The sequence below is a fragment of the Lissotriton helveticus genome, chromosome 11 (assembly GCF_964261635.1).
Source record: "Lissotriton helveticus chromosome 11, aLisHel1.1, whole genome shotgun sequence".
NCBI lineage: Eukaryota > Metazoa > Chordata > Amphibia > Caudata > Salamandridae > Lissotriton > Lissotriton helveticus.
In genome coordinates, this window is record NC_136072.1 from 585,703,499 (window position 1) to 585,729,743 (window position 26,245).

At 44.5% G+C, this 26,245-nt stretch overlaps 1 protein-coding gene across 2 annotated transcripts in view; it reads right to left on the reverse strand.

Moving 5' to 3' along the window:
- The window catches only part of REEP4 (receptor accessory protein 4), a 114,303-nt gene extending 98,272 nt beyond the window's left edge, over positions 1-16,031 (reverse strand). Inside the window, exons 1-2 of one of the 2 annotated variants that reach the window (XM_078666371.1) lie at positions 15,912-16,031; positions 6,090-6,127 (exon numbers count right to left, since the gene is read on the reverse strand). In XM_078666371.1, coding sequence (XP_078522497.1) covers positions 6,090-6,121 — 32 coding nt within the window. In that variant the 5' untranslated portion in view covers positions 6,122-6,127; positions 15,912-16,031. Of the gene's footprint in view, positions 1-6,089; positions 6,128-15,860; positions 15,883-15,911 lie in introns of those variants that run through there. The other variant, XM_078666370.1, reaches the window with a different exon arrangement.
- Positions 16,032-26,245: the final 10,214 nt, after the last annotated feature.

Sequence of the window (26,245 nt, forward strand, 5' to 3'; positions counted from 1 at the left end):
CGTCTCTCCCGGTGCCCGGGCTCCTTTCTACCCCAGGGTGCTTGGCAGCAGCGGGCCTCGCCCGCTATCCCCTGTGCCAACCTCATCTCCGTGGGACGCCAAAACTACAGTCCGAAACCAACCGGCCTGATCTCTGCCCCTCCATGACACCGGTATTGTGCGCTCAGTTTCAGCGCCTCTCCTCACATTTTTTTCTCTTTAAATCTGTTTGTTTTCCATTTTTTCTTGGCTCAGAGCCAGGTGCTGCCTTCTTGGGTTTGAAAGAATGCAAACTTTTTCGGCGCCCGTTGAGTTGTCATTTCACTCATTTATTACACTTCACCTGACCATACAGTGGACACATTGTTAGATGAACACCATGTCAATCGAACCCCCCCCCTGCTTTGATAGAGGTTTGTGCTCCCGTATTTCTTTTACGTTAAATGGGGCGAGTTTAGCGATTCAAAGGAGAATACCACAGGTGAAGGCATCACGGGCATCTATTTTTCCACAAATGGTTCTGGGAGATTTTGATGCGAGGGCTCCTCTGATTAGTGTTTTTATATTTACAATAACGCGGTTATGTAAAAAAAAAAAAAAACAGGCATATTTGTAGGATATAAAACAACCTTTCAAAAGGCACCATAACACCCCGCACGGCCCTTGGGTGCCCCAGGGTGGGGGGGGGGGGGGGGGGGGGGGGGCGGGCGTACAGGGGCCAGAGAAATATGTGATCAGAAGTTGGAAGCAGCGCCTCACTCCACTTCCTGTAACAGGTTCCTTTTTACGGTGACTGTGGCTCTTTCTACAGTCTGCCCCGGCGTCACTGCACCTGCTACACGGATAACTTTGTCCCTGTGAATTATCGGGGCAGCGGCTGACGTGCCTCTGTTCCAGCACAGAACACACCTGGTTGTGGTTCGCCCAGAGAGCAGACTGCCACCTGCCCCACCCCCAATCAAGCTAATTAGGTCAGAATAATTGTGCAGCTACAGATTAAGATGCTCATTTAGACTCCAATGAAAACAAGCATTTGCAATGCAATAGGTCTCGCATTGACACAAGTCTGAGCTATTGACATTGTAAATAACGATGCCTTTTATTTATGTTAAAAAAAAAAGGCATTGTTATTTGCAATGTCAATAGCTCAAACTCACGTCAATGCGAAACCTATTGCATTGTAAATGCTTGTTAATTCAAGAACTGAACAGCTTGCTCAAATGAGTCACCCCTCAGAAATAGTTTGTAATGGCACTGCCTCCAGTTCCTGGAAAAGGCAACAAGACTAACACATTCTTCTGAGCCTAAAGACATAATCAGACTCCGAACAATCAGTCAGAGCTGCAGACACCTTAAACAAGCTCCCTATAGAAGAAGTTCCCCCCTATGTTGAAACAATATTTTAAATAACTATTTATACAAAGCAAAGGAAAAAATACGATCTCCAATAAATCTTTGCCCAGCCAATCCCATCAATTTTCAAAGAAATCCAGGAATAACCACACTTCAGAAGCTGCACATAGTTAATGCCTTGAACACTACTGACGTCCACCACACAGGACTACTGGCCATACTCTGGAATGTGGGCATTCACTGCAAAGTCTTGGCCTGGAAAGTCTCCTTCTCGGCTAACTCCAACTAACTCACCCCTAAGACCTGGCCTTTCAATTTGGACATTTAATCTTAGCAACACTTAACTCTACCCTCCTTAGTATCTCTCCAGCACCAGGATACCGTTATCGTGACTGATAGGCTTTACAAGTCCCACCATATACACCAGTATTTTACATTACCTCCATACCACCATAAACCTCCCATCTTTATAACCTAGGCGCAACGGTATTTTAAGGCTCACTCATCAAATCTATGTTAGTGTTCTCCCTGGATTGATTAAATGCTTTAGTTTCAATTACACACATTAAAGAGCTCCTTTTCAAGTTCCAGAACACCAATGATACCATGTATTCAATACTTTCCCCTTGCATGATCACTGCCAAAGGTTAGACGACTTCTAAATTAATTGAGGCATATTCTAAAAAAATATTTGAATGAACTCCCTTATCTTGTTTACAAGGATGAGCTTTCCCTACGAGTACCGAATCTCCTCGAAGACAAAGTGCAGCAAGCTCAAAATTTAGCAGCCTGGCTGCTCCTACATCTGGGATCACAACATTTCCAGCCCCCTTGACATTGCACTGACCTCGATTCTCCCACCAGATCACCGATAGGCCACTATGCCCAACGCATCAAGGTCTCCAAGGAATCATAGCAAAGTAACACCAAAAACATTTCCTGATCCACCACCCTAGAGGAAGCCTCTGCTTCAACACTCAAATGCCATGTTTCAACAAATCCCCACTTGTAGGTTGTTCCTTCTCAGTCTAAGCCACCAAACGGTTGACTCCTCTCCTCATCCAGATAAGGACTTTACAAAACAACTGTGTTCCAAAAGGCAAAAAGCAGCTCTCTCAAGCTTAAGACCACCTGAGAGATCCCTATAAGATAACAGCTATCACGAACAAGCGATCTTGATCACTGGCAGAAACGAGAGTGTAATCACCCACTCCGCTGAGATTCGCAACTATATATCTATCTTTATGTCAAGAATGTTTTATCCCTCTCACATACCTTACTAATTTTCGCATGAATAACAGCAGCAACAAGTTTGTCATGATACGACTCGGCTATGTAACATGACCTTAAACACTGGTTTCAAGTGCATACCAATGGAAGCCACAAGCTACACAAATGGAAGCTAACATAACTTGCACCATGGCATAATGCGCGACAAAATGCATTATTTAATGCCCTTCAAGTCACAGGGGGCTGCAGGACCTACCACTTTAGTGAAACAAAACAGTCAGTTTTGAAGGGAAAAGCTTGCTCCAAGAACCCAGATATGGACTAACAGTTTGACTAAACTGACATTTGGGTAACCAGACTAAACAACGTAAATACAATCACCTTGGTCAAAATAGATACAGGTGGAATCTCTAAACTAAACCCACCAAAGAGACTTATCCCACATGCTATCCTCGTTTGAACTTCATTAAACACTCACATAAAGAAAGATCACTTATTTATTATTCCTATCCCACCAAAGACCTGGCTATTTCAGTAGTGGAACACAGCAGAATTTTGAACATTTTCATACACGTTTTTGTTATGTGAAAGACTAAAATTTGAGAATATTTTTAACTTTTCAGACATCTATGTGAAGTAACGGAACTACTAAAGGACTTATTTAAATTAAAAAAAGGTTTTTTTAAGTATTTATTTTTAGGTCAAGAAATGGGCTGGTAGGGAATGTGGCATGCAGGGTGCAAGGTCGTTCCACGAAAGTTTTGGGGACTGGGGCTATTACCCAAGTGCAGCAGAAGTGGGCGGCAGGGTCACTAGTCCCTGGTATTTATGCTACCTGTCCTTTTACCAATACAATCTTCAAGTTTCTAAATATTAATTTCACTGCTCATTATTCTACTAATACGGCTTTTTTCTGGGATAAATGTATTAAAATATATATACATGTATCTTTAGGAGATGCTCTTCACAACCATATTAACTATGTTAAGAAGCATTTCAATCCGGGTACAATATAAATAAAAACAATATCACAAGGTTACTTACTACGACATTCATTACACACATTACATACTCCGAACATAATAGTAAAAAATAAACCAGCTATTTCAGCACCATGGACCCACATAATACCCTGTCAATGCAATTACAATCCTGTTCAATCACTGGACCTCCTGTTAAAGAGCCGAAAAATACACAGCTCGGTCCACTAACTTCAACTATTAACTACAGACGACACCCAAATAGTTTTAATACGTTGACACAACGTTCTTGCAATACACATTTATCTTGCCCTCCAGCTCTTCCTCCCTTTGCACTATTGGGACCCAAACACTGCAGGTGCACAAAAATCCTTCTAAAAACATAAAATCATGACCCTTCCTAAAAGTTCATTTGATAGGAAACACAACACCAACATCCAAAGCATAAGTATTCTATTCCTTGATTGAGTCAAGATAAAAAAAATAAAACAATGTTTTGCTTGTTACTACACGCGTTGTCAAGGGTGTGATAGGGATCAAGGCGTCATGCAACATGTTACCCCTTAAATACACAAATACTTCAATGCAGTGGCAGAAAAGTGCAGCTATCCGTCTGACACAGAGGCAGAACATGTATGTAGGTATTTGTGTAACACAAATCTAGCCAAAAGTAAGTAGAGTGACAGAGTCATATACCTCACACTTCAATATCCATTCATAAATAAAATTTCCAAAAGGTGTGCAACACTCTATTGTTGAAATAAATCGCACCATATAATTCCATTTACAATACATTCTTAAATGTTTGCTTTTTTAACATTACATATTAAAATTACTTAATAATCCAGTTTAAGACATTAGAAGGCACTAGCCTCATTACAATTCAATCACTTAATTTTCTTCTCAATCAATAAGCCAATTTCTTAGGATTCCAAATAGTCACTAATTATTTAACACATACATTAACCAACTTAACATGGTCTTGGAAAAGAAAGGTTGTATATCGATATTGGAACATGACATTTATTGCCAATATATCTGGAAATGTGTTAATCACTCTAATTGTATGTTTAGTTTATCTTCAAGAAATTGTAGAGCTTTCAATAATGTATTGATAGTGTTCACTGCATAAAGGATTAGTTACAATGTATACGATTCTCTCGTCCCCATTGAGCAAGTTAAGCAGTATCTACTAACCAATAACCTCTCAAAAAACAAAATACCCGGGACATAACTTTCACCGATAGAGGTTTTAAACTCTGCTAGAAATGTTCCCTTAATAGAACATAATTTAGGCTTGCCACACAATGTGGTTTTATGCATAAATATTTCACTTGATACAAAAGTGTTCTGCTGCTCGAATGAGGGCAATACCAGCGGTTAAAAAGCTGTTCCCAGAGTGTGGCCCAGGACTATTAAGACAGCAAGGGCATCGGATGACCAGCCAGTACACACCTTGGCAGAAGAGCTGGAATGTATGCCTAGCAATTGATATGTTGCACAAGTACCCTACAGATTGTATGAATGTGTTATAGTATTCAAATGACGATTTTTCAAGTATGAGTATGCATACTTATACTCTAATTCCCCAATCTGAAAACCCAGAAAACGTTTTCACTATGTTAGAAGGGAGGAGCTTGAAGAGGGTGCGAGGTTTCAGATCCTCAGTCTAAAGAGCCTTGGAGGAGAAACAGGAAGACAGGGCTTTGAACCCATCGCAGCCAGTGACGCCTCTCACAACCTCCAGAAAGCACAAATGAAAGGATTCTGGTCCCGCCTCTGTCTTAGAAAGGATGAAAAACCTTTAGATGTACTATAGGGATAGAATCGCCTAGCTCACATGCTGGAAAGCTACTCTATTTAGGGCTTTCCAGTTCACTCTCTGCTCATCCGCTCTGCACGGGGAAGACAGCGGATATTGTGTGACAGTCACAACAAGAAAGCCGGTACGTCTACATTCGCCATCACGAACATACGTTTAGACCATCCTGTTCAACTCACATGAGGAACAACAGAAACCATTGCGCACTTGTATGGTTTCAAATTTGCAAATATAACTGAATTTGGGTTTGAGATCCAAGAATGACAACCAAAATCAGCTCAGCAAATTACCCTAAACCCACACTTATTTAATCCTGTTATTTCAATAACTAGTATATTTCATTTCACAGTACCTTTCATTTTGTCCCACTGCACTCTGTACTATTCCAACACCAAAGCAATGAAAGCACTCGGTTACAGTGCTGTTATACTGATCTGCAACACCCAGCAATTCTAACCTTGGAAGAAACAAAATCTTCCATTTCACCTCCTTTTTACCCTGGTCTAGTACTCTGTTTCTTAAGCAGTAGGGCTCACATATAGGTCTGTAACAACAACTCACTCCGGAATGATCATCTCTTGCTGGTCCAGAGATTATTACCAAGTACTGCTCTGATAATCTACTTCTAATTGGAGAAACAGCACTCCTCTGTAAAGGACTGTGAAAGATGTTTTGTACTTGTTACCAGCCAGGTAATTACTGTTATTGTGGCAAAAAATACTTACATGACCACCCGGGATATCAACGAAGAAACCATTGTGACCTTAGAAAAGAGAAACAATTATGCACATTAGAGATGTAAAATACATCAAGTGTTAATTTATCCTTGACTTAGGAATTGAGCAGGTGTACAAGATCAGAAAGACAGACCAGGATTATAAGGTGAGTGAACAAACAGAGAGATGGTCAGCGCAATGGCACAGAAAGGAGGCAGATTTATAGGATCAAGAATGGAAGAGGTTTACAAGCTTAGGATACTAGCACAGTAAGTGGGCCGGAGTACATTGTCAAACGATCAGCAAAAGAAACAAGCATGCACTCAGAGTAAAACAGCAGCAGGAGAGGGGAGGTCTATTTTATCATTTTATTTTCATAGTGGATTTATTAAATACAAATGCAAAGGTAAAGAGGGCTGTAAAAGCAATGTAGTGGAGAAGTGGGACAGTAAAACTTGAGAACTGTGGAGGCTGTACAACAATAAAAAGGTGGTTCAAAAATGATGAAAGACTGATCTAACCAGTGCCTGACCTCGTGATCGCTGCCCCCGGCACTAAACTATCCCCAACAAACAAACTACATAGGTGATCCACCAACTATCCACGTGACACAGCCTGCGGAACTATCCTGGACCCAAGAACTAAGAGGAGTGCAGTGCAGGAGAAATGTGTCATGGGAGTGCTTTTGTGTGTTCGTCTGTGCATGTATGAGGGGGTGTGTGCGGACGCACGTGTGCGCGCCAGTGCGGGTATGAAAGACTATGTTCACATTTGTGTGTGCTTGTGCATGTGATGGTGTGGACATGTATTTGGGTGTTTTTGTATTAGAGCATGTGATTCTGTGTGTGCTCATGTTTGTGCGAGCAGATGTTTCTGTATGTGTGCCTATGTCTGTGTGTGTGGTGGTGTGTGCATATATTTGAGTGTCTTTGTATTAGAGCATGGGATTGTATGTGTGCTTGTGCGTGTGGATGTTTCTGTATGCGTGCTTGTATGCGCCCTCTGTTCGCATATGAGAGTGTGTGCGCACATTTGTGTGTGCTTGTGCATGTCTGTGCTTGTGATGGTGTGTGTGTGTAAGAACAACCTTGGCGGATGCCCGGTGGAGCTGTCCTATGCAGCTATAAAGGAGTCTGGCCCCTCTACCGTCATCTACCCAGCCGGACATATGACATTGTTTTCCGCGTCTCCCCGTTTGGTCGCCTTCCCTCCCTCTCCTCTCTGATTCTCTTGATGCTAACTGTTGTAACTATATATCCTGTAACTCACTGTTTCAACTGATGTAGATACCTACAGCAGAGCCTGAGCAACCTTGGCTGATGCTTGGTGGAGCTGTCCTTTGCAGCTATAGAGGAGTTTGGCCCTGGTTCTCCCCCTAGGCCATCACCTACCCAGCGGACATCTGACATTGTTTTCCTCGTCTCCCTGTTTGGTCCCCTTCCCTCCCCCTCCTCCCTCCTCTGTGATTGTCTGGATTCTAACGGATGTATCTATGTATCCTGTAACTCACTGATTCAACGGGTGTAGATACCTCTTGCGGAGCCTGAGCAACCTTGGTCGATGCCCGGTGGAGCTGTCCTATGCAGCTATAGAGGAGTCTGGCCCCTTGGCCGTCACCTACCCAGCCGGACATCTGACATGGTCTTCCTCGTCTCCCCGTTTGTGTCTCCTTCCCTCCCCCTCCTCCTCCCTCTGTTTCTTTGATTCAAACAGTTGTAACTGGTAACTCGCTGATGCAACTGATATAACTATGTACCCTGTAACTGCCTGATCCTTATGTAAAGTGCTCTGATACCTCCGGGTCTAGCCAGCACTATATAAAACTTTGCAAATAAAAAATAAAAAATAGTTCCAATGAAGATGAATGAGAAAGAACGGAAGCAAGAAGAACCAGGAGCAAGGCCCTGTGATCAGAGAGCTAGAACAGCTAGGGCAAGAACGGAAAAGCAAAAGTACTTTGAGAATACAAATTTGTATGTAATTTCAACAGAATTTGATGCAATATTTAGGTCTTTGGAGTGAGAAGTAGGAGCAAAAAAAAAAAAAAAAAAACTGAAGATAAGTAGTGAGTAAAACTTTTTAAAACTTGGAGGAGAGAATGATTAGGCGAGCAGGTATTGGAGAAGGAAATTACCATAAGCCATCCATGAGAAAAATGACTAAAAGAAAGCTCTTTAGCTGAATCAGCAGTTAGGAATATTTGAAAGCAACAACAATAGAAAACCTGGTATCGGCAAATGAGAGTTTACTGGAAATGCTTGTTGAGACATGACAAAGTATTCAGAGTTTGCAAACAGAAGTGAAGAAGGATACAAAGTACGGGTATGTGAAAACTAGTACATAACAAGCATTGGCAAAGACAAAGCATCTCACCCATTGCAGAGCTATTGGCTTTGCCATACTTTTTTCCTAAATAAAAAGGAAACATGTGCAGCAACAATCGTCTTACGGGAAAAGAAAACCATTCTAAGATAGACGCAACAAATGAACAGTAAATGTTATGTAATGATTTTTCTTAAAAGAAATAAACCTGCTGAGATGGAAAAGTCTGCTGCATGGTAATGGGCATGCACCAAGCCCTTGGTGCCCCAACATCGCTGATGTTTGGATCCCTAATGCTGATTTTTGTTGTCAAAGGCAAACACAGATCATGCGTGTGCACCATAACATAGCCCGTCTTGTGAATTGTGGTCTTGTTGGACCGGGAGGGTTCTCAAAGCGCTACCCTCATAGTGGTGAAAGGCTACTACCTTTACCAGGAGCTAAGCAGTACAGGCATGATGGTGGCAGCATACAATGTAGTGATCAGTAAGAGTGAACAGGTCCTTTTGACCTGTGTCACTGGAGTAAGGCCTGCAGGCTCACTCTTTTAATGTTCCACTGCTGTGTGCTTGACTCACCCTTGCCCTACAGCGAGATGGTGTGTAGTGCTGCACAGTGCACGTGTGATGTACATGTGCTGGGTGTATGTATGTCTGTGAACGATACACTACAGGGATAATGCAATACTGTGCAGTGTGTGTAAGTTATATGCATGTGATGGTGTATGTGTGTCTGTGAGTGATACTATACATGAAGGATGTAGTTCTGTGCAGGGTGTATGTGTTATATGCATACTATGGAAGTGAGTGGGCCTGCAAGAGGCACAATACATGGTTGACTCTGGGTTCCATTTTGGGAGACCAGGAACTGCAAGGTGAAACATTGGAAGAGAAGGTAGGGAAATCACCCTAAATGTGTGTATTGCTGCATTCCAGTAAGCTGGGTGGGACACACTGAAGAGAGGGAGAGCCATGCTCCCCCAGTACACTTCAAAGGGTGCTTTTTTAGGTCTCGCCTGTCGATGCGCATGCGCATCGAGCAAGCGAGACTATAGGGGCTCATCGACTCTTTATCTAACTTGCAAGGAATCGTGGCGATTCCTTGCAGTGCCCGTGACTTTTAAGCTCAATGCGCATGTGCATTGAGCTTAAAAGCGCGTGCACAGCCGCCCGCATTCCTCCGACACCTTTGAAGTGAAGCTTAGCTTCACTTCAAAGGCCCGGCTTCTTCACACCCACATGCCGCTCTGCCCCGCTCCGCCCCCTCCCCTGAGTCATCCTGCCTGCCCCTTCCCGCCGTGTCGCATTTCTCCTCCCCCCTCCCCTCTCTTCCCTCCGTCTTGTTAACTCTGGCTACTTTTTAAAAGTATATATACTCTGTGTGTTCGCTCCTTCCCCTCAACCTTTAAATATAAACTTTTGTCTTGGTTTATTAGGCTCCGGCAATGGGGAAAAAGAGAGTTGCTTCCACGGTGACTGGATGTAACCGGGTGGCAGTTAAGCTCAAAGACTCATTTCGTAAGGGAAGGCTGAGCCCGTTTGATTTGCTAAGTCAAGCAACTGATGCGGGGTGGGGTTTCTTAGTAACTGTCTCCGGGCATGTGATTAAGTCTGCTTTCATGACGATGGTATTGTGCAGTTGAAAGTCTTGAATGTTTTTCTCCACGTTACCAAGAAAAAATTATTTTCCGTTTTCGGGTGAGTGATTGCTCCTCAAAAGCCAGGGGGATTGGGCATTGCTGCGGTGGTGTTCATCAATAGTCACCCATGGTTAACGCCAGAACACTGATGGAAAAAAAAAAACCATCTACTTAACTAATGCCCTCTCTAAGTTGAAATGACCATCAGCCACTGCTAAGCCGCTTTCCTATTTAATCACCAGCCTCCTTCTATTTAATCACCAGCCGCCTTCTGATCATCCGTTCATGCAGTATATTAACTGTACTTGTCAAAGCACTGCGGCTCCAACACTGGGATTTCTTCATCTCCCTAAGGGCCTTGACCGCTTCCCTCGTTGCAGAAAGCCCCTGGGTCTGGGATGATCATCACACCAAAGGACATCTCTTACTTAAAAACATCGCCTTCACTGGCAATGGTTTCAAAGCTCTCTCCGAGCTCGGTGCAGTAATCAATCGGAAACGACATGCATAGGACTAGCAAACGGATACATAAGCATGTCCGTTATTAAAGGCACACAGCACTCAAACGGGGAACCTAAAGATGGGAAAATTCATGCTAATCTGCCCCTGAACAATAAACAAGCCGCAGAGGGGCGCTTTCATGGTAAGGAGGGTGAAGGGCATTTCCCAGCTCACCAAATATCTTTACAGTTACGCATCACTCCTAGGCGCTGAAAGGAGTAGCTTGCAATCTGATTAGCTCCATAAAACAAAACAGTAACAAAACTAATAGTTTGCATTTTCATACAGATTAAACGGTTTCCTAGGCGTCACAAGCACACACAGGACAGGAACAATATATCAGCAGCAGTTCAAGGTTTCCTCTCTCAAAAAATGGTACTACAAAGACCGCAGCACACACTCACACACATGCTTCTACACACACATGCACACACAAACACCCTCATCTACCCACCTAACCATACAGAATCAACAGAACACATGAAAAAGAGCGAGAGGTCACACAAGCACAGCACTTCTCTGGGGCTGCACGCCCAACCTAAATATTTTCACATTTGTCAATAAATTCTATAACCCATAGTAAATGACAGTGCCTTTTATTTATGTTTTGAAAACCTGCAAGTGGTGCGTAAACACGCACTGTGCATTTATAGTCCTTGCTTACGAAAAGCAAGGTTGGCGGTAAAAGCCTTCCTTCTCTTAAGCAAGGACTACATGTACAAAGTTCTTTGCTTGAAGTTTTTCAAAACCCATAAATAAAAAGCATTGTAATTTACAATGCCAATAGCTCAAACTCTCGCAAATGCGAGACCTATTGCATTGCAAATGCTTGTGATTAAGAGGCATGGGCCTGGGTACATCTCAGGAAGATGGGGCTGATAAGAGAATCACAAAGTGTAGGGCTGAGGCCAGTGGCTAACCTTTTGATCTACATATCAATGTGGTTGAAATCCAGGTGTGATCTCCCAATCACTCCCTTGGCCTGTGTTGTGGGGCCATCGGCTTTGGAGTCGCTCCTACTGTGATACCGCTTTCTGGGGAAAGACAGGGCAGAGGAGTGTGCACTTCAATAGGAAGAACACTCCCAACATAAACTTCAAATACTCAAGACTCTAAATTACATTTGCTATCTAGAAATGGACTATAAGGAAGCTTGAGATTCCAGATATGGTCAACCATCAAACACCCAGTCAGGCTGTGCAAGGAGGAGAAGCTTTGCAAGACTTCTGCCTGTGACCAGGACTGGGGGCCAAGCCTGCTAGTCTCCCAACTTGAGGAGGGAACATCACCCAGGGATTCCAAGACCACCTGCCTTGGAGCACCAGTGCCTGCCAGCTTGCCATGACCACTGTGCCCTTAAAGGAAGAGGAGAGCATTGGAGGGAGCAAGGTTCCATGGAGAATTCTGTTGTGTGTATTCCCTTACCAAGATTCGAGCAGATGGCTGTTGCACCAATCAAGTCATTGCCCATGTGCATGGAAAGTCAGTGACCTGTGTATGCCAGAGGACGGCGACAACTGTTGCTGTGCCAAAAGGGTCATCGTCTGTGTACAGTGAGGAACTAGCAACCCTGTATGCTAGAAGGAGCCTCTATGAGTAGATTGAAGTACTGAGAGGGCCGCAGCTCATGTGTGGCAGAAAGACGGCGACTGTGTGCCAAGAGGGGCCGCCGTGAAAACATTTCCTTGATGAGTGGCCCTTAGGCTGTGCGCGGCGGTGAGCCAACAACCCTGTTGCAGAAGGGGCCACTGAAGAAATATGCTGTGCCGATCAGGTCTGAGCCCATCCAACCCCACCCTGGGACGGACCAAAGAGCTTACACAGCTTGGAGGAACCACAAAGTACATCCAGTCGCTGCAACTGTACAACTGCGCGTGAGGAACTTGAAGTTCACAGAGTACAGCAGCCTGGGCCCCATGCAAAGAACTTACTGGAGACAGATGATCCAACTCTAGCGCCCGCAAAAAGGACACACTCAAGGACTCTGATCACCTCTATATACTGATTAAGACTGATTTTGAGCCAGTCAGCCCATCTTCGAATTATTTTTCTTAAACAAGAAAAATCATTTTACAATAGTAGCCTGCCAAAACCGTTGCAGGCAGCGTGAGGGGTGCAAGTGGACGTGAGTAATTGCTTAATGAAGAGGCGGGGTGCAAAAGTGCCAATAAGGGACAGGGATCTAAAAAAAAAAAAAAAAAGAGTCACTCAAGCACTGGAATGGAAAGCAGTGAAAGGATAAAAAAGTCATCCAACCAAAACAAAGGAAGGTCAAAATGCTCCTTGTGCAGGACTAACACTAAAGTCGGGAAGAGAGCCATTCAACTTAGAGCACGGAACTTAGACAGACAAGAACGCAATTGAATTGTTAGCAGGGGAACATACACGAAGAGGAAGAATATACAGAAAATAAGGTAGGGCCAGATACTAAACTATGTGAAACTCCAAACTGGGAAGAGTCTCTTGGAGAGTGCAAGTTAAGCCTACACTACACCAACTCATGTTACCTTGGGAGTTCATTGTTACACACTGTTGCAACCCCAGGAGTTTAACAATGCAGTGGCCAAGCAAGTCTTGAATTTAGACCTCCCTCTGTCACCGTATCTCTCCAGCAAAACAAGCCCTTCCAGTCAGAGAACAAAATCAAAAAACTGCTTCACACAGCAGGTTATCCACTGAACATGGATCTTTTTACCTTCAACTAAATCAAAGTGATACAACCACAAGGCACCATCTAAATAAAACCACTTTTCAGAAAAAGCTGAATCAGCAATAACTTAGTACAAGAAGCCACGCTTATCGACAACCAACTTGAATTAGGAGAGTGGTAAAGGACCGGCTGTCTCCCAAGCGGATCACATTGTTATGCTTTGGTTCCCAGAGGGAAATACGTTACTTTTGACCTACCCATCCACCCAGTGCCACTCTACCGGAACAGAGTGGCAAGCACAGCCGCAAGTTAAGTATGTGATGAGGTGAATGTCCTTCACACAAACAACAACCAGTACAACCTACTGCCTCAGGACTCAATGTCAATTCTTACTAAGAAAGTAAGGGAATATCTTTGTACACAACAGTCTGAAGACGGTGAGCAAACATAAATACATCTCAAGCATCTTACACCTGTTACACCCATGCTTAATTATAGCTACAAGATCGCAGCAAACATTTGGAACACCGACAGATCTCGACACTATACCTCATCACACAAAGGCAACTATACACAGAGTATGCCCCCCACGCACAACAAATGGCATATTTTCCCATTTAAAGATAGTAATAATACACAAAAACTATTGTTCCTTGCAAAACCCAATCACATTTCCATTAAAATGTTGCCATAGGTTTACAACAACATGTTTAGAGCACCTCGCCATCCTCCCCAGCCTGCAAGTTCAGGTAACAAATTCACTCTACAAACTATCAAATATGCACAAAAAAAAATACAGAGAAGCCCAACCACTGTGTAGTGTTTTGGGCATCATCATAGGTGTTGGGCGCAAACACAGTACAAGAACAAAAATGAGGATGGTTTGCCGACAGGAATTAAACCAGAAATGGGCAATTTCAGACACAGTAAGGGAAGAAAATGTGAAGAAAAACAATGGTCCACCAAGTTGAAAGCCATCGACAGATTAAGGAGAATAAGGGAAGAAAATGTGAAGAAAAACAATGGTCCACAAAGTTGAAAGCCATCGACAGATTAAGGAGAATAAAAAGGAGTGAAGTTATTGTGATGTTTTGGAGTTAAGAAAGTAGGGGAGGCGAAGAAAATACAGCATAGATAAAATAAATTACAACAGCACGATGAAGTTGCCTCGAGACTTGCACAGGAAGAGGGTATGGGTATAGAATCGGAGGCCTGACACAGGAATAGAGTGAGCCACGGTGCACAATGCGTACAGTATTTGAGCATAGAAAGGGTGGATATACAGTGTCGTAAAAATATGAAAGGAAGGGAGATGTACAGGTTTTAACTTAATAAATGAAGCTACACTCTACAGATTCTACATTGGCAGAGGTCCGCACAAACAGCTGGAGATTGGCACAAGTACGGAGGAGGAGTATGTATGTAAACGGACATAAGATAGTAATGAATACGGTTTAAAGAATGACACGAAGATGGAAAGTCAAAAGTATCAGGATAACAGGTCATAAAGGAAGAATATGCATACCACATAATCCAACATCTGATGCATAATCTGCAGATTTTGCCCCAAAATGTGTTTCCATCTCAAACGGACCTCAAGTTATTAAAAACACAGCAACAAGTCTTACAGATAAGTGGAATGCCCTATGCAAAGGTTGACTGATCATCTTTCTGCTGCTTATTTTTGTATTTCAGTGTCAGAGTGGCACTAATGAGGTGAAACCTTTTCTCGGAAAGTGTTAACGTGCAGGAATGACAAAAATAATAAAAGAATACTAACATAAAATATGTTGCATTAGGCCACATAATTTGCCTTTGCTTGCCACATAATTTATTCAACCATGCCGCATAATTTGTTCCTTACTGGTCACAAAATTCCAGTGGCTATAGCTGGTTGGAGACACACAAAAAATGAAGGCGCAAAGGGTGAAATAAGAGATTTTATAAAACTTTATAAATAAAATAAATGAAGTAAAAGGCTGGTACAAGTAGAGAACAAACTAAACGAGTAAAAAAAAAACAGGAATAAAAACACAGCTTGCATATATTACCAGGGAACTGGCCCAGGTATACGAGGTCAGCGACTGATATACGCAAGGAGACCAAGAAACGGAGAGATACAGGGTCAGAAGTCGTTGACGAAAATGGAAACACTTTATAGGACCAAGGAAGTAGTAAAGAAAGAAAAAGGTTATATATAGAGGTTGAAGACCGGCACTGTTAGGGAGGAAGGTGTTTGGATTTAAGTCACCCGAACAAGAGGAAAACAAGTAGAACTAGACTATCAACACACGGGCTCGGTGTGACCCACAGAAGGAAAGCAAGTGTATAGGGCTGAACAAAGAATACATGTTTTATTTATTTTTATTTTTTTAAATGACGGGTACAGCTATATTGGACTGGAAGAGCAAGGGTGCAAACGGTAGTCTGGAGACTTACGAGTCGAGTAGAAAGTGTAAAGAAGAAAGCGTGTGCCACAGAAAACTAGCAGGTGTATATAGGGTAAAGAGGGGGGGGGGGGGATGAAGGTGTGCGCATATGTATACTGTCAGTGGCTAAAAAAAACATACATGACAGAATATAGAGTAATGGTTCAGGGGATCGGGAGAAAGGGGGTCGGAAGTACGTGGCCGAGAAACGATCAGAAGAAAGGAAAAGGTGTATTTACCTCCATGTCAACCCCCCACCGAATCAGGCCGGTTCGGATCCCGAGTCTTACCTTCAGTCAAGAGCTCATAATAGATTGGCAAGACTTTGCATCCAAGTTCCAAATGTAACCGACGAGAGGAAGTTCTCAGAAAAGCTAGTTTTAAAACTGATTGGCAGGTTTTGGGGCGGTACTAAGAGTGTCTTTGTGTTTGTTCTTCCCAGTAAGCGCTGCGATTGGTTAGAAAGGGTATGACCCGCCCAGAAGCAGACGGTCCGCCCCGCCCTAAAGAAACCTTGCTGACCCGGAAGAAACTGTACCTGCTACCTCCCCGGAAAAGACCTTCCCTCTGCTCCGGTAAGCATGGCCCAGCCGCACGTGGCGTGGAGCCGTGGTCCAGCCAGCGGTCTGTGACGACACAGGTGTATTGTTTGATAGACGGAGACCCCGACTATGACGCGTGAGCTTTTTTGCCTACCGGTAAAGGACAGCGCAGCTGCGTCAGGTGGACTGGCACTGGCAGTTAGTCTCTCGTTGTCAGGCTGGCGCGGGGACGCTGTTACGTACCGGCCTCTGTTTACCCGTGAGCTCGTAGACGCCTTAAAAAATTATGAGAGCATTTCACTCGCTCCGGTCCTTGCTTGGAGTGCGCCTTGGGCGAGCGGAAAATTCCGTCCTCGGTGCTGTTGGTGTAAAATGGGGCAGTATGGGAGCCCTTTTCACAACACAAGCGGGCGCTTATTTTATGGTCAAGACTGGCCAGGGTACTGTCAGTTCATTATATATTTTTGTATGTTTCTGTGTATTCGTGCTGATGCCAATAAAAAGCCTTTTTTAAATAAAAAAAATATCTATCTCAGATCATGGCCCAAAGACACGATGGCTTAACTAGAGACCAAGAAGTAAGTTCTGATAAACAGACCTCATAAAATAGCTTGTTAGCATCAGGAAAAACAAGCATTTGCAATGCAATAGGTCTCGCATTAGGAAAGTTTGAGCTATTGGTATTGTAAAGGACACATTTTTTATTTGTGCTTGTTTTGAAAATAGCGAAAGTAATAGCTTTGTTATTTACAATGCCAATAGTTGTATCTTTCGCAAATGTGACACCTATTGTAACACAATATGTGTTGTAGCACTGAGTGGTGTGAGGGTGAGCGGGGGGTGTGAGGGTGAGGGTTGTGAGGGGTGTGATGGTGAGGGTGTGTGAGGGTGAGAGGATGTGAGGGTGTGTGATGGTGAGGGTGACTGAGGGGATGAGGGTAAGGGTGTGTGAGAGGGTGACAGGGTATGAGGGTGACAGGGTGAGGGTAAGGGTGTGTAAGGGTGAGGGGGGGGGGTGAGGGTGAGGGGGTTAAATGGCCTTGGTACTGTGTGAAGCAACATCTAGGTCCCTTTGGCTGTATGCAAAAAATAACACCTCAAATGGCTGGGCTCCGCGGTTGCAATGGACTGTGCTTACGACACAATTCAACAAGCACTGGCAAAGGCAGAAGCTAAACGGCTGAGAGAGGGGCCACATCCTGCACAGCAGGGCACTGAGCTGTTAAGAGGTGCAGAATGAACTGTTGCACAGGGAAAAGGATCTTCATATAACCTCACCCTATCACAACACCCAGCTGGAAAATAATGTCAAACTCATGCAGCCTTCCTTACATTGCCATGACTATCGTACCAGCGGATAAAAAAAGTCAACAGCAAATGGCTGGATCAAAAGCACACTCTCTCTGTACTGTGTGGTAAAATGGCATCTCTGATGAATAACTACAGCTGTCTGTCCGCAAGACCTAAAAACATTAAAGTGCACAATTCTGCAACACTGATTAAGAATTCTATTTTCAGACTGCCATGTGATGCTAAAAAGAAAGAAAATGAACGTTGTTATCAGGTAATTCGTCCCAGTCATCGATTTCAAACAAATTAAATGCCTGTTTTGAATAGGTTCGTTTTGGAAAGCGCACACTCACTAGATTCCCCAGTGACGCATGAAAACGTCCTACCCATGTGTTCCAAGCCACTCCCAAACTCCAGTTTTATGATAACGGCAGCATTAGTCCAGGGCAACACATATCCGTGACGTCCACCTCACTGCCAAGTCACCCAACCGGAGGGCGAACTGGGCTGGGCGTCATGCTCTCTGCAAAGCAACTCACATGACACCAAACCAAAATAAAACAGCAACAAGAAAACAAACAGAAACACAGGAGTGTGGAATTTTCAAAATAATCTACTTGGCCAAAGGACAAAATGCCACTGTGATCTACATGTCCTGTAAAATCAACTTGTCCCGCCCACTCCCGTCCGTCCATACATCAAACATAAGGGCTGACAGAGAAACGTAATATATTTTTGTTTTATTAAAATTAGTAAACCATTAAATGCTTTGCAATAATAATGCGAAAAAAAACTTGACAAGCAATATTATCCCATTTATCCAAACATATAGAAATACAAGTTACAAGATAAAAATGAACACCCTTTGGCTTGCCTACAGACAGACAGAAGCACCATGCCCTGCCAAGGATCTAGAATCTCACTAAAGTATGTATCTGTCTAGAAGGAGAAAACGGAACCCTCATGATCGATTTGCCCGCGCCTTCAGTCTTGACATTCTTGAAGAATGAACGATGTACCGTACCAATGACAGTGCCATTAGTGAACCAAGAGGCACTGCAGATGTGAACACTGTATGTGACAAGAATATAGAGCAACATTGTGGTCTATATTAATTCAAAAACGGGTTTTTGTACAGCTTGTATTCTGAATGCATGCATTTGAACGTGCTTCTCTTGATTATGAAGAAAAAGTTAGTTTTGGTGAAATAAAATATTTGCCTAAGATCACACAATTTAAGCATGGAAGCAAATTTTTAAGTAGCCAGGTTCTCTTTCACAAACTATGAGTATTTAAATGGAGGCCCCCCGGTTTCACACAAGCACAGTCAGTGATCTAGTTGTGTTCATTGGCAGAGCTCTGCATATTTGTATAGACTAGCACATACCAACTGAACAAACCACCAGATTGTTGTGCTGCTGCCAAGTGAAATCAGCATTTTCTCTTCTTTAATAGCACCCTTAATATCTTCCTCACCACCATTTCACTAATCAAGTCATTTTAAGACTTGACTAGTTTACTGGACGGGGATACGTCATTCTGATGAATAAAGCAGTTTTAATGATTATTTTTAATCAGACACAGGTCAAAGATGTCTGAACAATGAGAATGCATTAAGGCAGCAAGTCAGGTCCCGGCTAGAGTGAGAAGTTGCAAACAGGTAGCAGTGAGTTCCTGCTCCACTATGTAGTTCTGCTCTACCCTTAGAAGCTAACTTGGGCCGGCTAACATTTCAGTTATTTGGGGCACACAAACACTTCACTACACTTCAAAAACTGTAGAATTCATTGCTCTTTATTTTGAGGCTGACATGCTGAGTGGGGCTCAGTAGCAGCCCTCGCTCCCTCTTCCAGCTGACAGAGCGGGGGAGGGTGGGGTTTCACCACACCACTGAGTTACAGATAAGAAGGTGAGGAAAAAACTGCTTCAACCTTTTGAAATGCATAGAGTCATTGCCCTGCCTGTTCTCGCCCGGGTCAAGTTTCCCCTTTTCTGCTGCTGTGTGCAGATATTGTGGAAATACCCGTGGGCGGTGAGGCTTGCAGAAATGTCCCTCATGCAGACCCCTGTGTGGTTGTCTCACCTTGGGGCACAATAAAGGAGAGAAAGAACGTTCTTTTTCACCCTATGGAACAATGTGAATTTTAATATGGCCTGAATAAGCTTGCGTAAGACCTTGAGTGCTAATAAAAGAATGGCATTGAGGTTTTATATAGCGCTAACTCGACCTGAAGGTATTGGAGCGCTTTACATGAGCGCCAGTTACATTTACACATGGACTGTCACATTCATTTATTTCTAAAGTAGCACTATTAAATTGGCACAGCTGCACAGAAATTCAAATGTGTTATGCAAAGGGAACATTTAGGTTGTTGATTCCCAAAATGCGCCTTCTAATCCAAGCTCGCGTCCCCACTTTACCAACCTGGTGTAATCTGGACAACCGCTTTACCTATTAATTATCCAGTGAGTGTGTCCTTTTACACTTGGCAATAAAGCAAGCCTGGCAGCTCAAGAAAGAAACTGCAGCGCCGCGGCAGCTTAAAAGAAATGCGTACAATAGGCTTAATTATACTCACTAAAATACTCGGCACTGGTCAATTGAGCAGTTTCTCACACAAATGGGAAATATATCGCCCATTTGTGAGGGGAATTGCCCAATATGGCAATTCTGTGTCACACATCTGGTGTGAAAGGGAGTTCTAATCAGGCTCCATCAGCAGCGGTTGGTGGCATCTGTTGGTACTTCGAGTGTGGAATTAACTGAATTCTGGGGCTCCCGGAGCTAGGGCATTTACACCGAACACCATGGGCAACAGAGACAATCGTTGTCAACAGCACAAATTGGGGGAGGGGCAGGGGCACAGTGAAGTTGAAATGCAAGGCCGAAAGTGCTATACATTAATATTCAAAACCCTACAAACAGAGGCAGAGTAGTACTGCGAGAATTTGTTAAAAGGTCACAAGCCATAGTAAACAGGCAGAGACGGGGCCCCAATAATAGGGACTCAGTGGGTTCTTGGTCAGGCCAGGCTTGTCTTTGAAGTGCAATATCCACCCTACTACCTCGCCCCCCCCTCCCTTCCCTTACATTAACCAAACGCATCAGGTTCATTTAGCTCCAGGCTAGACACACTCCTCCCCCGCCCCCGCTTGCTTTTGGGTGTTGCTCTATTCCAGTGACTTGCTCTTTAGAATATAGGTGACGGCCCCACCTCACCCCCTGGCGTGCACACAACCATGGAGGTGTTAGCTGCCTGCAGTCACCATGTAGTTGTTGGACAGGCTCGTGCACCCCATCATCATCTTCTTATAAGTCGGTAACAGGAAGGTAGGTGGAAGAGGGGGCTGGGGGAACAGGGGGGTAGGGCTGCCGCCTCAAAGCACACAGATGGAACCGTCCTACCCGGACCGATAAGACAGGGGCAGCAGCGTGAAGAGCTGTTGGCTGATAAGGCCGATCAGACTTACCTTGTTTGATGCAAATGCAGCGGTATCTGGATCCTTTGGCGGGCTTCTCTGGAAGTGGAAAACAGTTATGTTTATAGTGGTCTGCTAGCGCCTCGGCCACAGCCCCTCCAAAACACTGCAGTCGGCTCTCGCTTACTCAACCCCGAAGCAACGAGGATAGAAAGCCGGCGGCAGCAGTGATCTCCGGGGGCCCATGGGACAGGAGGACTAGGTAGAGGCGGAGGCAGGGTCCTGCGTTATAACGACGCCTCCTGTAAACAAGTGGGGGCAGAATGTTATCTGATTTGCGGATCCCTTGGATTGTTAGGGCGCTTGATAGTGCCACAGTGTGTGGAGTAAGTTGAAGTTAGCGTGGCTGTGGTAAAGGGACAGTGACTTCTCTTGGACAGTGGGATACGGCCTCCCAGATAATTAGTCCTGCAGTTTGTTTCCAATACTTCGTTGTCTCCTGCCCGATCGATCAGCAGTCTCTCCCAGGCCCACAGGTCCGTGGTCTGGGCGAGTTACCTCTTTATTCGGATCCCCCGGCACTGCGGCGCCGCTTTACTGGGCCCTCTGCTTCAGCGCCCCTACGTTTTATATTATCTAGCACTCCAATAGCAGAGATGAGAGCCCGCGCTTTCTGGAACCACAAGGTTATACGCGGTTTCTCACAGCAGGCGCACCAGTTCTATTCAAAAGGGTTATATTTTGCTCAGATCACTCTGTAATTAGAACACTCTACAAGTGCTATGGCTGGCATTATGTCCGTGCTTATTTTACCTTAATGTATTGCCTCGCGGCCGCCGCGAACTCCTGCTTGCTGAGACTGAGTGACGTTTCACTCCCTCAGCCAATCCCTGTCTAGAGCCCAGTTATGGGCTGCTAGCCAATCCGAAACCTCCAAAGGCTCCCGGCACGATTCTCTGATTGGCTGTGAGCCCCAGAGTACCCACAGCCTGTTTTATTGACGTGATTTGATGTCCACTTGTCCGTCGGACAAAATAGACATTAAATCTTCTTGCCCACTGATAAAAACAACTTGGTTCGGGCGTCGGGCGATATGATTCCCCCACCCCTGGAAACAAGTCGGGCGGCACAACAGGGGCTGAAAAAAGGGGAGGCTGAAATAAAAGGGAGACACGGCCTGGCGGCCGTGAAACTTAAAGTACTGAGTCAGAGCGTGTGTGCAGGGAGAGAGAGGGGAGGTGCTGGCGGTTGGGGAGGGGGAAGAGAAATGCGAGTAAGGCTGTGTGCGGGGAGAGAGAGGGGAGGTGCTGGCGGCACCAAGCTGGGGAACAGATGGCGATGGCTGGAGATTTGATGCTGTGCACGCGCATTTTAACTCATTGCGCTTGCGCATTGAGCTAAAAGCGCACATGCACTGCATCAAATCGCCAGTCTAGTTGAACTCTGTTTAAGCCCCTATATTCTCGCTCCGCTCAATGCGCATGTGCATTAACAGGCGAGACCTAAAAAGCAACAAACAGTTCGTCCCAGCACGTATGTCATATGATAAGAAATAGCTAACTATCATAGTAACCATGGGGAGAGGAAGTACAACAAAGCATCCTAGAGTCAAGAGTTGGGGTAGCAGGCAGCCAGGTGACTAGTTGGGGGTTTTAGGATTCAGGAAAGGGTAGTGTTATAGGATTGTAAGGAGGATACATGGTACACGAAAGGGTAATGTCAAACTTTTAGGGGTCAGAGAAGGATAGCATTAAGGGGTAATAAAGGTTTTTTGAGAATTCAGAGTACGTTAGCACTGTAAGGGATTTTAGGTTTCCAGGAAGGGTGAGTAAAGGGGTAGTAAGGACATTTTAAGATTCAGAAAAGGGTTTTTCTGGATTCAGGGAAGGATAGCATTAAGAGAATGATAATGTTCAGGGATAGGTAGCATTATAGATGAGGGATTTTAGGGTTCAAGGAAGGGTAGCGTTCAGGGGTAGTAATGGGTTTTCAGGATTCATGGAAACGTAGCTGTTGGAGCTGACATCTTTGGCATTGTTTTCCTCCAGCTTTTTGCCTTCCATCCTACTGCTTTTGTGAGACCTCTTTTTGCTGACTTCAGGACTCTGCTTTCTTTACCACTGCTAAACAGTGCTAAAGTGCTTGTGCTTTCTCCTTTAAACATGGAAACATTGGCTTGCACCCAATTGGCACATTTATTTGACCTGTAAGACCCTAGTAAAGTGGCACTGCATTTACTGCCTGTAAATGAAATACTACTACATACAACCTATCGCAGCCCAGATTCAGAACAGCTGCAGCATGATACTTCCACAATGCTCAACCTCGCATCTCAGCCCGCATTCTTCTCGGAACCGCTGCTGTGTGACGCATCCTCGATGCAGGACTTAGCATTACAACCCCTCAACGACAACCCAGGATTCTGCCTCCAAGCCACGCTACTTCTTCGGAACCCCGTTGCTTGACTCATCTTTGTGCAAGCCCTTCATGGATGGCATCCTCAACAATGAGGCACAACTCTGCATCACATCTTCGCATCCCCTCGAACCCACTGCTGTGTGATGCAGCCTCGACGCGGGATCTCTCACTGCTCCGCAAACAAGTCTGTTCAGCAGGCCTAACTCAGCCCCTGTATTCAGCCCATGCTCCATCATAGTCAGCCTGAACTTGTGGCATTGTCCAGGTCCGGCGCGACCAGATAACCACAGTTGGTGCTTTGTGCTTCTATGTACTATTTTAACCTGAAACTTTGAATTTGCTCATCTCTGGTTTTACTCAATAGTTTTTTGTCACTTTGGTCTCAAATAATTAATTAAATATTACTCTTGTTTTCTAAATTGGTGTGGGATGTTCCTTATGTTGTGTTTTCACTTTCAAGTGTTGCACATATACTTTACACAATGCCTCTAAGTTAGATTGATTTCTACCAGACACGGCACGGACACGGTCGACCGACCATTCCATCCTTCTCGACCGTGTCGAGGGCGCCGGCATCCGGGGGTCCGATCTGGCCTGGCTCACCTCTTTCTTAGGAGACCGGACACAGGCCGTCCATCTGGATGGCTTCTCGGCCTCTCCCTGCCCGGTCACTTGTGGGGTCCCCCAGGGTTCTGCTCTTTCCCTCCTTCTCTTTAATCTCTATATTCACCCCCTTATCTCGGCTTTACAAAACATGTAGGTGTCAGTCTACAACTACGCAGACGACCTCCAGCTCATTTTCAATCTTTCCCCCTCCCATGACTCCAGGTCCAATCTCTGTTCTGTCCTTACCTTCATATTCGACTGGATGAACTCTAACCAGCTCAAACTAAACCCGGACAAAACAGAGCTGTTACTCACGGGCAGCCTCCCTAGTCCTTGGTCTCCTGCATTCTGGCCCCCTGCCCCTGGTCCCCCTCCTTCCCCTTCCGCTAAAGCTAAAACCCTGGGTATCTTAGTCAGCCAAGATCTGACTGCACCCTCAGATCAGCGCCGTTGTCTCATCTTGTTTCCTACCCCCACGCATCATCCGAAAAATGTCCCGTTTTTTTTTCTGTTGAGGCCCTTAAGCTCATTGTCATGGCCATGATTGTCTCCCGCCTGGACTATGGCAATGGACTTTTTGTAGGGATTCCGGCGTATGAGCTCCGGCGCCTCCAGCTCATACAGAATCAGGCGGCTCGCCTGATATACCAGCTCCCTAAGTATCATCGCGTCACCCCTCTTCTTAAAACCCTTCACTGGCTCCCCATCTCCCAACGCTCCCTTTTCAAGTTGGGCTGTCTCACCCTCATGGCTCTTGCAGGCACTGCCCCCGGGTTTGTCAAACCTAAAATTCAGCCCTATCTTCGTAAGAGAGACCTTCGTTCCTCTACCCTAGTCCTTCTGGTAGTCCCTCGCTTCAAGAGGAAAAAACTCGGTGGCCTTCGGTTCTCCACCCTTGCCCCCACCTTCTGGAATGCCCTCCCCTTTTCCATCCGGTCCATAACTAACTATATGGATTTCCGGAAAGCTCTTAAAACTCATCTTTTCTCTTTAGCTTTCCCCTCACAATAATTCTTTTGCTCTTCCTCTCTCTTTTCCTTTTGTCTTAAATCTGGTCATAGCGCCATGAAACCGCCTGGTGTTAGCGCGCTCTATAAATGCTTTTAACTTCAACTTCAACTTCAGACGGTTAAGTATAGGTTAATTTGGGTTTTGCTTGTGTTTCACCTTGAAAGATTGTGGTTGCTGCTTGAGTAGGGATTCCCCACCCCCCCAATCAGTAACCCAATTTCCTACACTAGTGTTGAAGGGTAATAAGGGTTTATAGAGTTCAGTGAAAGGTGTATAAAAGGGTTGTAAGCGATCATCAGAGTTTAGTAAAGGGAAGCCTTGAAGTGTAATAAGTTTTTTAGGTGAAGGGAAGGGTAGCATATAGGGTAGTAAGGTTTTTCTGGGGGGGGTTTGGAAAGGGGTAGGAATTTTTTTTAGGATTGAGGCAGGGAAGGAAGGGTTTAGGGATAATAAGGGAAAGTGAGGGGTTTGTAGGTTTGGAGATGGGTAGCATTAAGGCACGAGTACTCGCATTTTCCCAGGTGCCCAAGTTTGGTTTGTGATGTGATGCTAGCGGTCATGAAAGGGGTGTGGGGGGGTGTTATGTTAGGAGGGTGGGGAAGCATAGCATATACATCCAGAAAACCTGGGATTAATCCTGCCTTCCCCACTTTACCTAATTGTGTGAACCTAGGCAATTGTTTTATTTCGCTTTCCCTCCTTTTTCTTCATTATCACGTATAAGATAACCTCAAAATGCATGACTTCAGTATCTACGCTTTATAAAACTTTCTACTGTGGTTGATTTAATAAACTATAATGTTTATGTATAATAGAGGCCACCCAAAGAGTGCAAATAACTGACTTGCCCCTTAGTTCAATATTGGCATTGTTTTCAGGGTTGGAGGAAAGAATGAATGTTTCTGAATTTTTGTTTGAAAACTATCACTTCTCAATGCACGGATATAATCTCATATACTAAGGTGAAACGATTCTGCATGTTAATAAAATACACTTTTTGATTTTTGAAGAGAACGTATCATATTTTTACACTTTTACTGCTATATGTCCTTAAAAATGAAGGTGTTCCTAAAGTTAAGCAGTGCAGGACAACCTAGTTACTTCCTTTCCTTAACACCAATTAACTTTAAATAAAGGATTGCCTGTTTATTTAACATCTTTTCAATGTTAGTGCTGAGTCACTAAACAGCAGCCCTGTGCTGCCGTTGCCAAGGAGGCCGCATGTAAAGGTCAGGAGGGCCGCATGCAGCCACCGTGCTGTACTTTGAGTATCACTGCATTTAGGGATAGTAAGGGGTTTTTAGTTGTTTATGGAAGGGTAACAAGGGGTAGTATGG